The sequence below is a fragment of the Macrobrachium rosenbergii genome, chromosome 56, assembly GCF_040412425.1.
Source record: "Macrobrachium rosenbergii isolate ZJJX-2024 chromosome 56, ASM4041242v1, whole genome shotgun sequence".
Taxonomy (NCBI): Eukaryota; Metazoa; Arthropoda; class Malacostraca; order Decapoda; family Palaemonidae; genus Macrobrachium; species Macrobrachium rosenbergii.
In genome coordinates, this window is record NC_089796.1 from 562,501 (window position 1) to 580,000 (window position 17,500).

General features: G+C 35.8%; 2 protein-coding genes across 4 annotated transcripts in view; both read right to left on the minus strand.

Annotated features, from left to right (window-relative positions):
- LOC136836687 (sphingomyelin phosphodiesterase-like) overlaps positions 1–12,756 on the minus strand; it is a 134,818-nt gene extending 122,062 nt beyond the window's left edge. For 2 of the 3 annotated variants that reach the window (XM_067101173.1, XM_067101175.1), the window contains exon 1: positions 12,570–12,756. The gene's annotated coding sequence lies outside the window, so the exon portion shown is untranslated. Of the gene's footprint in view, positions 1–5,549; positions 5,808–12,569 lie in introns of those variants that run through there. The other variant, XM_067101174.1, reaches the window with a different exon arrangement.
- A 1,585-nt stretch (positions 12,757–14,341) lies between these two features.
- The window catches only part of LOC136836499 (uncharacterized), a 61,608-nt gene continuing 58,449 nt past the window's right edge, over positions 14,342–17,500 (minus strand). Inside the window, exon 3 of the mRNA XM_067100846.1 lies at positions 14,342–14,819. Coding sequence (XP_066956947.1) covers positions 14,512–14,819 — 308 coding nt within the window. The 3' untranslated portion in view covers positions 14,342–14,511. The remainder of the gene's footprint in view (positions 14,820–17,500) is intronic.

Genomic DNA, 17,500 nt, shown 5'->3' on the forward strand with positions numbered 1-17,500 from the left:
TTTTAACGTGCTTTTATTCCCATTTTTGTATGGGGTAATATATATATATATATATATATAAAGTTATTTTATCAATCATCAGGCATTACAAAAATTACAGCTTCACGATATCCTTGACTAAGATTTATTTAGTTTATCGGAAACCGCAATCTTACCATAAATGCAAGGACTTCTAAAAAAATAAAAAACCGTGAGATATCTGTAAGTATACGTTTTTCTTTTATTATACGGAAGTGATTCATACTGTTATTGCTTGGTAAGGCGCTGTGTAAATATATCTTTCAACTGTGCTATTGTAACATGCTCACTGAACACATTTGAATAAGTAACCTACATCTGAAACAGAATATTATTTTGTCAACAAGCTTTCGAGGCCTCAACATATACAGTGTATATATGTATGTATATACAGTATATATATGTTTGTGTACACACACACACACATATATATATATATATATATATATATGTGTGTATACACATATATATATAATATATATATATATATATATATATATATATATATATATATATATATATATATAAATATATATATATATATATATATATATATATATATATATATATATATATATATATATATATTATATTTATATTACATTAACACTATCACTTACACAACTGTTCTGTGCATTAATACAATTTATACACATATAAATATATATACATATACATAATATAAATTACATACATATTCCCTCTAAAAAAATTCAAAATAACCCACAATCAAAATCAAACTGAACAGCACAAACCTACACAAACATTACTTTTACTCTGACAAGCCAAAAAAAAAAAAAGAAAAAAATATATATAACCTAGCCACCTGAAAGGACTTGGGGAACCCAGTCTCCCGGATGTGACTGGGTATCGAATTTCACGGTGTTTACCTTTGCTTTGCGCTTAATCTGTTATTTCCTCCGCGTCCTTCTACGACCCTTTTCGCCTGACCTACGGGACGCAGCCTGTTTTTTTCTTGCAGCGTTAGATGCAGGCTGCTATTGCTGCAGCAAACTGTGTGTAGTTTATTATTATTATTATTATTATTATTATTATTATTATTCAGAGGATGAACCCTATTCATATGGAACAAGCCCACCACAGGGGACATTGACTTGAAATTCAAGCTTCCAAAAATTATTATTATTATTATTATTATTATTATTATTATTATTATTATTATTATATTCTCAAGATGAACCCTATTCATATGGAACAAGCCCACCAAAGGGGCCACTGACTTGAAATTCAAGCTTCCAAAGAATATTACTATTACTATTATTATTATTATTATTATTATTATTATTATTATTATTATTATTATTATTATTATTATTATTATTATTATTATTCAGAAGATGAACCCAATTCATATGGTACAAGCCCACAAGGTCCACTGACTTGAAATTCAAGCTTCCAAACAATATGGTGTTCAGGTTTAATGCTACTCAGTTTGCTAAGGATTGGAACTGGAATATAAAATTTAGGCCAGAGGCCAAGAGCTACGACCTAGGAGGTCATGCAGCGCTGAAACGGAAATTGACAGCTAAAGGTTTGAAAGGTGTAACAGGAGGAAAACCTCACAGTTGCACTATGAATCAATTGTTACCTGAGGGTTGCAGAAAGTAAGGCGGAAGAAAAAGAACATGAACGGAGGTACAGTAAAAGGAATGAAAGGGTTTGCAGCTAGGGGCCGCAGGGACGCTGCAAAGGACCTTAATTAATGCGTACAGTGCACCGTATGGGGGGAGTTATGTCTAGGCTACAACCAAAATGTGGAATAGTTTTCCTAACGATGAGTCTTCTGATCTCCAATTGCTTACGCGAGGGTGGTTTGGACATGGCTAGAGAATATAGTATAAGAGGAGAAAGAGCAGAGATGAGGTGCATGAACTAAAGGGAGACGAAGACTGAAGAAAAATGCAAAAATGCAGCGGAGTGGGCCACTGGAAAGAAGTCACAGCCTGATTTACAAGTTTGGGCAAAAACCGAACTGGGAATGAGCAAATCTGGTTAATTTTTTGTTGTTATCAAACCACTTTTAAAAGCGAAGGGGTTCTGCCGCAATACATGGGCATTTATTGGTGTGCACACGGGGGCAGCTGTATAATATACCAAGTGTGCCCAAATCTGAATCTAGAATATTTCCTGTAACTATAATCTGTTTGATACAGGGTATATATATACATATATATATATATACATATATATATATATATATATATATATATATATATATATATATATATATATATATATATATATATATATATATATATATATATATATATATATATATATATATATATATATATATATATATATATATATATATATTCCTGTATCACTAAGATTACAATTACAGAAATATTCTGTTTAGAATATTATATACATACATATACAGTAAAATATATACTTAAAATCAGAGAACTAAGCACAAAATACTGACTACAGAAGTCCCTTCTCCCAAATCCTACTAATTCTGGCCCTCACCCCCACCCCCAAAAAACATAAATGACCCGCCACTTCAAAATGTAAACAGGTAACAGTGAACCGAACTGGAACAAATGCCAATTAGAATTCAGCAAAGCCTAAAAAATAAAATAAAGGAAAAAACACGGAGCCTACTGGCTCGTCCAGGAAGACTGGATTTAGAAAACCGGTTGTACAGTTAACCTACTTGTGTCGTACACTAACCGGCGTTGCGCTTCGGGTGATTTGCGCTGAATGTAAATAAACAGTAGTAGTCGAGGTTGCCATTTACGTGCCTAGATATCAACAACGCCGTTATCTGTCATCTGGCACCCTGACGATGATAGGGTCTCAAACTCGCGCTTGATGGAACTTTCTTGAGCAGCAAAACAATAAATAAAATTGAAATATCATAAAATCATATTCTCACGGAAAAATCTTAACTACAAAAATTGCAGTGTCTAAGCACAATCCAATATCAAGATAAACCAGGTCTCTGAGAGAGAGAGAGAGAGAGAGAGAGAGAGAGAGAGAGAGAGAGAGAGAGAGAGAGAGAGAGAGAGAGAGAGAGAATGTCGTATCCCGTCAATTAGGACTGTATTTGTATAAGAGAGTAGAGAAGAGAGAGAGAGAGAGAGAGAGAGAGAGAGAGAGAGAGAGAGAGAGAGAGAGAGAGAGAGAGAGAGGAGGATGTCGTATCCAGTCAATTAAAACTTTTTACTTGTGTAAGAGAGAGAGAAAAAACTTTGTACTTGTATGAGAGAGAGAGAGAGAGAGAGAGAGAGAGAGAGAGAGAGAGAGAGAGAGAGAGGCGAATGTCGTATCTCGTCAATTAAAACTTCGCACTCGGATCGTAGACAATACAAAAATCACTTCGCTACGGACTAAATTCTTCTTAAACATTTCCGTTCTCTAAATTCAAAAATACGTCTAAATACCTCATTCAACATAATTTAGACACGAGGCCTTTTACCTTCGGTTGTAAATACCGGCTCATCCTATTAATGCAGGTAAATGGCGCTAGGCACAAACCACAATAAAAAGAAAAAGTGAAGGGGGCCAACCTTGACATATGGCAACCGGAAAAAACTAATTCATTAGAGATCTACGTCTGGCATACGTTTGCAAAGCTTTCAAAACCACATTAACCCTATTCCTACCTTGGTTTATTTAAACTACACGTCAATATTAACCTTATTCCTTCACTGACTTACCCAGAGGTCAATATTAGCCCCGTTCCTTGACTGACTGACTTAAACCAGACGTCAATATTAACTCTGTTCCTTCCTTGATTTATCTCAACCAGACATCAATATTAACCTTATTCCTTCACTGACTTACCCAGAGGTCAATATTAACCCTGTTCCTTCACTGACTTACCCAGAGGTCAATATTAACCCTGTTCCTTCACTGACTTACCCAGAGGTCAATATTAACCCTGTTTCTTGACCGACTCACCCTGGGTAAGTCAGTCAAGGAACATGGCTAATATTGACCTCTGGGTAAGTCAGTCAAGGAACAGAGATGAGATTGACGTCTGGATAAGTCAGTCAAGGAACAGGGATAAGATTGACGTCTGGGTAAGTCAGTCAAGGAACAGGGCCAATATTGACCTCTGGGTAAGTCAGTCGAGGAACAGGGCTAATGTGACCTCTGGATAAGTCAGTCAAGGAACAGGGATAAGATTGACGTCTGGTAAGTCAGTCAAGGATCAGGGATAATACTTACGTCTGGGTAAGCCTGACTTACCCAGAGGTCAATATTAGCCCTGTTCCTTGACTGACTTACCCAGGCGTCAATATTGGCCCTGTTCCTTGACTGACTTACCCAGAGGTCAATATTAAGCCTGTTTTCACTGACTTACCCTGAGGTCAATATTAGCCCTGTTCCTTGACTGACTTATTAAAACCAGGAGTCAATAGTACCCCTGTTCCTTCACTTACTAATTAAAACCAGACGTCAGAATTACCTCTATTCCTTTCCTCTATATATTTAACGCAGACATCAATATTACCTCTGTTCCCCCACTGACTGATTTAAGCCAGACGTCAACATGAAGCTCATTCCTTCACTGCCTTACCCAGAGGTCAATATTAGCCCTGTTCCTTCACTGACTCATTTGAACCAGACGTCAATATCGACCCTAATCCTTCCCTGATTTATCTAAACCGGACGTCAGTATTAACACTGTTCCTCCACTTGTTAAACAACTGACTTCTTACAGTGAATACCTCCTATTAAAAAAAAAAAAAAAAAAAAAAAAAGAATAAGAAAAAGCCTTTGCTTCAAGGGGTTGTAAGAGGATTGGGTGCAGAGCACAATACAGCGGTTACCAGCTCAGAAGCCTCATTGATAAATGCCAAGCATTAATATCTGCGTCCGAGACGTGGATGCTTACTGCTGGAACATTGCCAGACAGTGCCATAAACCTGCTTTCGCGTGCAGGAACGACATTTAAAACTCCAGTTGGCAGACGAGGGTTATCTTGGATACAGAGAGAGAGAGAGAGAGAGAGAGAGAGAGAGAGAGAGAGAGAGAGAGAGATATCTCGGATACATTCTAATAAGAGAGGGGGGGGAGAGAGAGAGGGTTATCTTCGATACAGTCTAATGAGAGAGAGAGAGAGAGAGAGAGAGAGAGAGAGAGAGAGAGAGAGAGAGAGAGAGAGAGAGAGAGAAGAATTTTTTGCTACACAAAAAAACAGAAAGATCAGATTGAACTCTTTAGTAATGGATTTGCCTCAACAATAAAAAAGATATGTTAACACATGATTGCCTTATAACAATTCTGGTCGAATGAATACAATCAGAGCGAGAGAGAGAGAGAGAGAGAGAGAGAGAGAGAGAGAGAGAGAGAGAGAGAGAGAGAGAGAGGATGAATTTCTCCTGAATATCAATGGCCAATTGCATTGCAAAAGCAGCAACATTATAAGAAAGTTCACTGCACGCACTGCTGAAGAAACCCTGGTAGGAATTCAATAGCAAGATTACCCTTCCTAATTCTAATAATTCAAGATATAGGCCTAAATGTATAAACAGGTATGCAAATAAACACCTTACCTTAGTGAACAGTGGTAAACAATGGTATTCCTTTAACAGCAAGGAAATGCATGCAGCTATCATATATCCTTGTCACCGTGAAACGACCCACAGAACATTTGTCTCGAGACGAACGTACAGAGAAACTGGTTTATTTTCTTAAACCATCACAAAACACACAACATAAGTCTTTTGAGAAGAGCGATCGAAAACTTTCCTTTCGAGGCGAGGACACACAAACGCGGCACATTCGTTTGCACGACCAGACAGACAGGCACTGCTAGAAGTAGGCAACACGCACATGAAAGGGGGAGCGAGTGTTTCTCGCGATCAGCTGATCGAGTTGCCAAGGCGTCTATTTTCCATTGTTTTCATTCATAAAAACAATCGGAATGTTTGCGTTTTTAAGACACGAGTTTACGTCAATTTTCTACATCTAACTAATATCTAGACACCACCAGCCTTACGTGCTGTAATTTTTCGGGAAAAATCACGGACAAATGACTAACTGGCAGCTGCAATCAGCTGTTGGCTCGAGAGGCACTGTCTTAAAAAGTCATACATTGAAAGTGCCCCACTGCGGGAGTAGAAGAACACGCCATTTTATTCCTTTCAAATATCAACTTCGTCTGCATAAAGGCGAGAAATGAATAACGTGAGGAATTTAATCATTATTTTAAGAAATCATATGCATCTCTCTCTCTCTCTCTCTCTCTCTCTCTCTCTCTCTCTCTCTCATATCTTTAATGACATTTATAGTTTATGTTAATTCTCTCATTTTTTTGCTGGAACATTCACCATGCCTCTGCTGACCTAGGCATTGATTATGTACCTGATGGTCAGTTGACTGTGGCAGTTCAGAGTCAAGGTGGAAAAGGGAATAGGTTAGTAACTTCGTCGTCCAAAAAAATGGCTTGGAACAGGTAAGTTCAACAGGCTCTGGAGTAATAATAATAATAATAATAATAATAATAATAATAATAATAATAATAATAATAATAATAATAATAATAATAATAATAATAATAATAATATTATTATTTTATTATCATAAAACAGCAGTCTAAAGCTGTTATATAGGAACAGCTATATATATATATATATATATATATATATATATATATATATATATATATATATATATAAATACACATATACACACATATATAATTTATAATGTATATATTTTTCTTACTCAGATCTCCTGACTTTATGAAGTTTCCCAGCTTAAAATGTTAAAATGTTTGTCTACTCCTGAGAGTTTTAACACATGCGAGATTAGGTAACTTTTCAAACTGCTTTCGACAAAGGAATTTTAAAATATGGTTACATAAATACTAACAAAAACAACGTCATTAACAAATCAGCAAAAGAGTTCACTTGCACATGCCAAGGAGCACTATTAAATATATATAAAGCGCATTTAACACAAAGCAAAATCAACAGAACATTGACCATACAAAATAACCAACGCAGTTGACTGACAGAACATTTGAGTCATGCTTGAATTTGCCTCCGTTTTCTACGGTTCTTTTACGCGTCTCCATTTTCTTTTATACAGGTAAACGAAACGATAACGACAGTGAATGCATTTTCAAATAATATAATCAAAAGACATTTGAGAAAGTTGATATAATATATACAGAGATAGATAACTACAAAAGACTAAGCATACTAAACAATTGGACTACATATACACACAAACACACGTACACACCCACATTGCTGTTTGTGTAATATACAACACCTGCATTGGCCTGATATATCAGTACCCAAGGTATATGAATTAATGGGCTTTTTTTAGTATCTGATTTGTTTTCATTGCATTTTTGCTAATTTTCATTTTTTTCCTGGGAAATTAGGGGAGGGGGGCTGAAATATTTAAAAAATATCATAAAATAATATACTGTATAAATATACAAAAATATGGAAAAACAATCTTAAAAGCACTTTAGTAAAATACAATTATTATTATTATTATTATTATTAATTATGGAGACATCTCTTTCCTATGAACTTCTTCCAAAGAACATGGTCTCAATTGTTAAGAAAAAAAAAGATTCTTACAAGAAATTAATAAATATATTGAACAAAAATATACAATGTCAGAGAATACAAGGTGATTGTTTTACAAAATCCATTGCATTTTCACTTGAACCTTTGAGGTTCTAATTGTACTTCATCTTCAGGGAGACTTTTCCACAGTCCAACAGCGTGAGGAATGAAAGACCATGACATGCAACTGTGCATTTGCACACAAAGCTCAAATATAATTTTGCTTTCTAAAAATTATGACTGCAATCAAAACTGAACATTTTATTAATGTTTTTCTAACTCTAGTGACCACCCATCCAAAATATGCTGGCATGATATCAAATTTTCTTTTGCTTTCAACAAATATTGACAAAAACCAAAATTTAACATTTTGCCAACATTTTTCAAGTCCAAATGACAAATCCAATCACAGATGACATAACTGTAAATGACAGCCTTCAGGAAATACCTCATTATTTGACACCCAAACCTATAGGTTACCTGTACCTTCAAGTAATATCTATGGGTCCCTGGTCTGGGCAAGATACTGAACCTTAGATCCTTAGGTTACGATGCATTAGACAGGATTGGGGATGCCCAAGGAAAGTAAAACTCCTAGGCCAGGCTAGGATACAGAATCCTAGGTTAGGTGTGAATAGGATATCTTCATAAAGGAGACTTGAGACTAAGCACTTACATGACATGGGATCCTAGGCTGGGTTGAATAACCACAATTCATACTTTTTATTTAAGAATAATGACTGCAGTTGAGACCTATGGGAGTCAAAGAATGTGACCCTGGAGTGTTATTAAGATAGCTGATATAATGAGCAATTAGTTGCTGTGCTTTTCATTTATTGTCTTTAGGCTGCTCACTCATCAAAGTCTTCCACACATCCATGACAACAGGTTTTGATCACAGGAAGCTAAGAAATAATGATTATCCTTGATATGGTCCAATCAGGCTGCCCTGTAAGACTCCTAATTTCCTCTGATACCTACATGACCACGGCTCCAACATTTAAACAGTTACCATGAATATAACATCAGAAATGAAAACTGGTACTTGAACCTGTTGTACTTGTATATTTTTGGGTAGGCTAGCTCAAGAGCTATAATGGTACCTCTCTTGAGGCAGTGTACATCACGAAATTCTGATATAACATGCTTTTATTACTAGCATTTCTATTCCTGATAACAGTGCTGACAATTCTGCTGTGATGACATTAGTACTGTTGAGAGGAATGGGTACAGAAAGATACAGAAACCAATCCAGACTCATATTAGCAGCAGTCCTAAATCACTCTATATACAGTATGTTTCAAGATTTACTGAACTCTGTACAGTATGTGAAAACTGATCATTAAAACAGTAATCAGTTTGGAGACGGAGGGAGAGCTATACGATAAAGGCTCCTTTGTCATGAGGCCTTAAATAAGACAATAATCAGCAGGGAGGGGCAAATTAAAGGATACAGAATCCTTCGTGCCAAGGCCTTAATAAAGGATTGATGGGTCACTATCAATAACTGACATGCTACAGAATTTCAGGAAAAAAAAAACTTATTGTATAAGCTGTCCCACTTATGGCATAAGAAGAGTGGATTTTTAAGATTTAAGTCATGTTTTCCAATTAGCCTTGTTTTCTAAATTTAATAGTTTAGTGTGTATAGAACATGACCTGCAGTACTGTATGTATACTGTGTATCAAAGTATGTTGAGGTACAGACTGTCTATTCTCCTACCCTAGGAAATATTATACTGTACAGTATATAAATTAATAAATACTTAAGGCTTTTTAGGTCAAGAGATATTCATGGAGTTTAAGTTTTCCAGGGATCTGGTGCCTTAAAACCCTCCTCCTGAAACCTGAGGGGGAATTATAAATAGTGGGGAAAGCAGGAACCTTAGGAACATCTTAAAGAGACAATTGATGATTTGTTAATTTCTAATCTTTGATACACTTTAATAATGATATATATAAGAATATATTCTGGGTATTTTCAGTCAGTAAATTACATGGGTTAAATTATAACTAACCTATTTTAAGGCGAATGCATCAAGACAACTTTTTTCCAAGACTGAATTTGATTGTACAGTACCTCTATTTACAGAGTGGGTCCAGCCTTTCTTGGGCACATTCAATGTATTTAAATGTAATTTCACCAAAAGCACACTGGTATCTCTGCTCCATCCTGGTGGAGACATCAGCTTTCAACCAGTTAGAGGACACTTAGAGCAAATCTCATAAACCCTATCGTTAAAGTACAGAATAGCACTCCCATTTCAATTCAACAGCCTGTGACAGAGCAACTATGTACATCCCCACTCCTGAGGAGTACAATGGAAATTCAGCTCTGGAACTCCATCTCATACCTAAGAACAAAAAGGCCTCTACTGCACAAGTTTCTGACAAGCTTCAATGTGATGAGAATGAGTGTGAAGGCCCCCAGAAAATGGCCACAAAGCAAGAACTGTAGCCAGGACTGCACATAAGGGAACCTCAGCCTTTCACTTTACTTGGTTAAGTTAAAGAAAAACTTTTGATCAAGACTATTGATTGGGGTCCTGTGGGTTAAAGCCACCACCCACATAGACCTAGTATGTTCAGATTTAATTAGGTTAGGTTAGGACTATATCCAAGATGCAGCATTTCATGCTACTGTATGTAGGGAAGAATGCTTGTTCAAAGCCATTCACCTTTATTTTTGCTTTCTCCACTCAACAACCTGCTTTCAGTGCGGTTTCCATACTTTGTTTGATGGATGTAGGTAGGATAAGAAAAAAAAATTACACCAACTACAAATGTAAGAATGGACAGGCTACAAGAAAAGCAGCTGGAAATTGTCTCATGACATATGCAAGGTGTATAATAATAAGAAATAATCATCAGAATTTTAGCCTAAAAATTACTGTAGGCTATGATGTTCTAGAATTGAAACCATGAAAAAACTCTAATTATAAAATAAAATGACCATTTGATTAATATCAGGCATTTTAAACACAGAAGAGGAGAAACTTGATGCCTAAATATAAGGACTACCAGTAAACTGGTTCCAAATTTGAAGCCTGCCTGGCTACTATGGTTGGGTTTGCAGTGGTAATGAATCCTTTTGGGAGTTTCAGACATAAAATGAAATACTAAGAAGATCACAAATGGTGGGTTCAAATGAAGACACTTTTTCTGGGTGGTATAACCTAGACAAAATCAGGTAGTGGTGAAAGGCAATTTGATAAGGTATTATGGGAGGGGGAGGGGGAGGGGTCTTTAATAATCAACATTCTTGAGCAATGCTTAGTACTGGGACAAAAAATTTATCATCTGGGGTTAATACTGCAGGCTTCTTGCACTACATTCTGCTTCAAAATTTCTTAACAGAAATTTTAAGTGAAATTTTGCACTGTCTAAGAGTCATATTGCATAAATTGGTCCTATAGTCTGCCCACTTCCATGGCCAAAAATGGCATAGTATACCGAAATGTGTGAGAATTTGTAAGTGTGTGCATGCATGTGCACTCGTGGCAAGGTACAATTTATGGCTGTAAAGCATACAGGTTAGAATACCCAAGCAAAATGATCTGATTAATGAACCACTTTATCACAGAAACAGAACTACTGATAACCATGATCATCCGTCACAACATCTTAAAACTCCATGATCATCCGTTACAACATCTTAAAACTTGAATATGTAAAGATCTTGCTTCCTATGAAACAGTCATTCAGTTGCACAAATCTGCATTCATATCAACATTCAAATTTAATCAATTATCTATTCCTGCTAACAGACAACCTAAACTGAAAACATAACCACCTTGATTAATAAAAAGTGATAATAGCAGAAGAGTGGCCATGTATGGTTGGCCTAGGAGGTCAGGGAGCATTGCAATATGGGGGGGGGGTAGGTTGTGTGGGTGTGAGAAATGTGGGATGTCATTGTGGGAAATGGTGGTGTGTGGTTGTGGGGAACAGAAGGTTATTTACATGACAACTATCAGATGGCAACTGTAAGACGTCAACCGAACTGTTTTCACAAAACGTGGGATGACGGGTACACGAAAGTAACAAATTCTCGACACACAAACTATTCATCAAAAAAGCAGATTGTCTAGCCTAGAAATCCACTGACAACTAAAACAAAGTAAAAGTCTTAGGCCTATAGCAGGTCTATATATATATCAGGCCACCATAAAACTGCAATTTACACAAAACCACATTATTACCACATCCTGATCAAACTACAAGATATATACGTATCTTGATACAGCAAATTTTAATCCGAGCACACACCTACGGGTGTCTGGTAGCAAACTGATGACAAATCACTTTAGTAAAGCACATTACACCCAAAGACAGTTGGAAAATAACTACAGCCTTATCAAATACGGGTAAAACTTTACTTTAGTGGCGCAGCCTGATTCCCACCAGTCGTCGACAGGGACAGGTTCCTCATACATAAATAGACATAACCTTTCCTATAATGTCAGGTCCTGACCTAACCAGATCTAACCTACCTAACCTAACTTAGGGCTTTGTGCCCTTAACCGGCCAGGAGGGATCTGACCCCCCAACCCCTGCACCCCACCAAAAAAAGACATAACCTTTCCTATAATGCCAGGTTCTGACCTAACCAGAACTAACCTAACTTGGGGCAACGTGCCCTTAACTGGCCAGGGGGGGCACTGACCCCCTCCTGGACCCACCCAAAAAGACAGTAACCTGTCCCAGTGGGAAAATGGTGGGAATTCGGTAGAGCAACTAAAGTAAAGCTTTACCCAAACATATATTAAAATAGATTCTGACTGGATAAGCTAATAATATTGGAGTTTTCAGTTAAGAAGCTGAACGATTGGGGTACGTTCGGCCTCATTTAAAGCTAGGATAGGATATATTATTAAATACTAATTAGCACAGCCTAAATACGTGTATATAACACGTGGAAATTGACGTTTCTTGTCAAACCCTGTGGATCAAAGAAACTACTCCAGTTAATATATTCCTACATACCTTTTCGGTGATTTTTCTCAGTTGCTAAAGCGACCTTAATTCCTCCGATAAGCACTAAATCGTCGATCAAGTAACGGAAAGTAATTTCGTGTACGAAAAACGCACTTAAATAAGTTAATTAAGAATAGACGAGAGTTTACGATCCAATACGGTAATGTTTACGTCAAAGGATCTGTCAGAGGAAGTCATCGAATTGGACGATGGCTCTTTCTTAAATTAACAAAAAAAAAAAAAAACTACAAAATATCCCTTCGTACGTAAATTTATTCGTAGTTATTCTAAAATACGATAATTTATTTAAAGAAATATATTAACCTAGATTAAGTAACTGACTCATTCATTATAGTCTCCTGAGGAATGTTTACACCATAGGTTGAAACTATTACTGGTCTAGCCAGTGGCTCTCAAACTTACGGGGGGGCCCTCCCCCCTAGGAGGGCGTCAGCAATTTCCAGGCCGTGGGGGCCCGCTAGCCCCATAGAAAAATAAAAATTCCCTAATTATACTCATTATTCTCTTAACAAGAGTCGCTAAGCAATGTCAATTATCTCACTTATTCATTCCCAATAGAATAAAAACACCCCTTCTCTTTCTCTTTTTTTTTTTGTTTTCCTTTAAATTTGGGAGAGAATCTTTATTCACAGATGCAAGGGGGCCGTGGGGGGAAGGACCACTCCTAGATGGGGGGCGTGTTAATAAAAAGGTTAAGAACCACTGGTCTAGAACTTGGGGGTTAAATGCATTCGAAGACCTAGGCCGATGTATCTCTTGCAGATGAGTATTATTAAATTTCGACTTCAAATATAATTATAAAACATCACAAAGTACAGTACTCGTATAAGCTGCATGATAAAAAGCCCTCAGAGCAGGCTCTAACATATTTTTTCTTAATTTTGTTCTCAAAATACTAGACATAAGAAACATACCTTCACTTTTCCGTATGTATGCAAATTCATAAGCCTATAATATATCTGTGTTGATATTATGAACTATGCGTATATATATATATATATATATATATATATATATATATATATATATATATATATATATATATAGAGAGAGAGAGAGAGAGAGAGAGAGAGAGAGGCATGACATTACCGTACAAAATGTTAATCGTCAGCCGTCCTTAAATTATATGATTATATTATTACAACTGCATTGTTATTTGTAATAAATGCTTATAATTTTCGTATTATTTATCTCACAAACATCTGCTGGTCGACATTACACACTAACATTCAACATTATGTTTTCACTTAAGAATCTACTTTATGATAACCTTTATATTTTATAATTAATAAGGTTGAGTACCACTCCACTGTAAAATTATGCAAACTTTCCTACTTTGAAACACGCACACACATATATAATATATTTATATACGTTTTAATATAAAACACAGTCATGTATTTTCATTCGTAATCGTCTCCAACACCATTTTCTAAAGCGCAGTGCTAACAGCATTCAGATAGAATATTTATTTAGTCGTTCAACATAATAATGAATAAAATAATCTATGTGGTCTTATGGTATACAGTATATGGTATTCAGTGTTTATGAATCAGTGTCATATATATATATATATATATATATATATATATATATATATATATATATATATATTTTCAAACCCTTTTTCAGGGGAAGGAACCACCTCATAAACAATTGTTCAGCCTTAAGAATACTTTGTAAAATGCATGAAAATAAAAATACAAGGAATACAAAAAAATAAAAAAAAATACAAGAAAATAAAAATACAAGGAATACAAAAAAAAAATACGTCTTTATTCTCTCACGATCTGCAACACATCTCTCTCAAATAAATCCAGCATCGTCACATATCCCCAGCCTGAGTAAAAATGCTTAAAAAAAAAAAAACCTACAATCTACGGCAACTCGTCATGAAAATAATAATAATATGTACAAAAACCTCCATTTCTCAATATTTGCTAAAGAAGGGGAAGTAGGGCCTGAGGCTCTTGAGAAAGTGAGGAGGGAGTTTCTCCTTCTTCCTCCTGCTCTCGAGACTCAGGATGGCCTTCGCGTGGTCGAACTCGTCGAAGAAAGGTTCGTCCATCAGGGCCAAGATGGCGTGGGCTCCCGTCTCGATCTTGTTGGTGGCGAGCTCCTGGTCGTACTTCTTGCGCCTCTCCTCCGCGGAGCGCGGCTCCGGCGGGATGAACTGGCTCCTCGTTTTGAAGGGGATGTCTCGGTCTTGATCCGTGGACCGGAAGGCGTTGTCGAAGTCTGGAACGTTGGAAGATTTGAATGAGACATCTTGGCCAGTAGATGTGACATTGAAACAATATCAATTTGCAAAAACTTACATCAAATACATTTAGAATCCACTGGTTACATTTTTACCAGATACGTATGCAATTTTATAATCTCCTTTTACTGGAGAGAGAGAGAGAGAGAGAGAGAGAGAGAGAGAGAGAATTTCAACAACTCATCATTTAGGAAAAGACTGAGAAGTGACTTGTAAATAGTTTATCTTCTCTGGAGAGAGCATTACCTCGTAGGTACTCTCTCTCTCTCTCTCTCTCTCTCTCTCTCTCTCTCTCTCTCTCTCTCCAGCCAGGACTTTCAACGATTTGTAAAGACAAGGTGCCTAATTCATTGTTTACATCAACAAAGGCTCACCCAAAGTGTTCTTTCTCTCACCCTGTTTGGGATCAAACACAAGTTTTATTCTGTTGAGCCGAATTCTTTTGCTACGAGAGAGAGAGAAGAGAGAGAGAGAGAGAGAGAGAGAGAGAGGAATACTACATACCATGATAAAACTCTCTATGTAAATGATTTACAAACCCAATTTATCTCATGAAAGGTTTATGACAGTGCAGACTCTTACCTGTGAAGAAATGAGTACATTAAAGGTCAAGGCCAAGGTATGGGGTATAGGGGGTAGGGTGTGTGTGTGTGTGTGTGTGTGTGTGTGTGTGTGTGTGTGTGTGTGTGTGTGTGTGTGTGTGTGTGAGTGTGTGCATTTAACAGGACCTCATTTAAACAGAATGGTGACTATTATTAAAAACAAAGATACACGCTACTAGACGATGAGGGCAGACAGTCCTTGAAAGCTTGTAACTTATTTTTTAATAAAAATCACCACGCAGTAGCAGCATGCATAAATGAGGTCCTGAGATATATGCATGTGTGTATACATACAGGCATATACAGACAGACATATATATATAAAAGTTACTCAAAATGCTCTAATTTAAGGGCCTGTGACAAATATACGTATATTTCATAAAATAAGACGTTATAGATAATATCAGTAAACAGATATCTCAACTTGTATTCGTCAATTTTATAAAAGAAAAAAAAAAAGTAACCATCTTCAAAAGTTTAATAAGGGGAGCAGAATCTCAGAATGCCCCCCATGCCCTTAAATATACCCTTGGTGGGTTCCTTCGTGGAATAATTTCACCCTCGTGTTTGCAGAATGAAGTTGCCCCTGAATGGAACAATTTGAGCAATATAAAACTGAACCCCCGGCGAACAGTTTGGGCAATAAATGTCTCATAAACACATCGTATTGTGAAAGACAGTGACCATGCATATACAGTACAAGAGACATGTATTATACCTGGATTTTAGGACTCTCTCTCTCTCTCTCTCTCTGAAATACAAGCATGCATTGTGTTTGTGGAAACTTGTATTAGGAGTCACTATTTATAAGCTATGAATGTTTATCCATTTTGAATGTATATATATATATATATATATATATATATATATATATATATATATATATTTATGGAAACTTGTATTAGGAGTCACTATTTATAAGCTATGAATGTTTATATTTTGAATTTATATATATATATATATATATATATATATAGATATATATATATATATATATATATATATATATATATATATATATATATATATAATAGAGAGAGAGAGAGAGAGAGAGAGAGAGAGAGAGAGAGAGAGAGAGAGAGAGAAGACCATCCGGGCTAAAAAAACCAATAAAATATCATCTTCACTAAACACAAATCATATTGCTAACGTAATTATTACTAAAACCGTTTTCTACGATAGAAAACGGTTCAATCCTCATTTCAATGGGGAACTTTAGAATATTACCTTTCCGTGCTTCGTATAGTTTGACTTAGCACTGGTTATTCGTTTAAATGTTTTATTATCAATATTCTGTTGGAGTTGTGGGTCTCAAACTGTCCTTTATTTGCAGTCTTGCATTATCATTTATGCTTTTAATAGCGACAGAAGGTGAAATGCCCTTTTTCATTCATTGTTTAACTGTTTTCAATTTATGGGACTAATTTTTAGGGACATACTTTTGTATAATTTTATTCATTCATTGTACTTATCACATTATTTTCATGCATATGCCTTCAATTTAATGAAAGCTTAATTTGCAAGTTAATATACTTTTTTACTTATTACTTATTCATATAAGCCCATCATGAATTAAAGATAATGTTAAGTTTTGTCCCAGAAATAAATTGACACGTCTGTTAAGTTTGAAATCGTCTTTTTTCAAATATATACAAACACTAGCTCAGTTACGTGATGACTGAGAAATCATTAAGTATCTGAGATTCGCCTGAATTTGAAAAACAAAGAATGTGAAGACTATGCTATTATATACAAAGGTCTTATGCTTTCTCATTTTTTACCATTCTTATATTCATACCTCTTTTACCTACAATGTCTTCGTAGTTACAAATTGCAAGCTTTAAATGAATTTTAAGCAGAAGTACTTCGACTTATTGTTATACAACATTCTGGGATATTCAATAAAAAAAAAGACAGTTAAATACTAAACAGGTAAAAGGTGTTTGTGCTATATAAGAGCACTTTCTCTCTCTCTCTCTCTCTCTCTACAGTTAAACACTAAACAGGTAAGAGTATGTACATAAGAACTCTCTCTCTCTCTCTCTAAAGTTAAACAC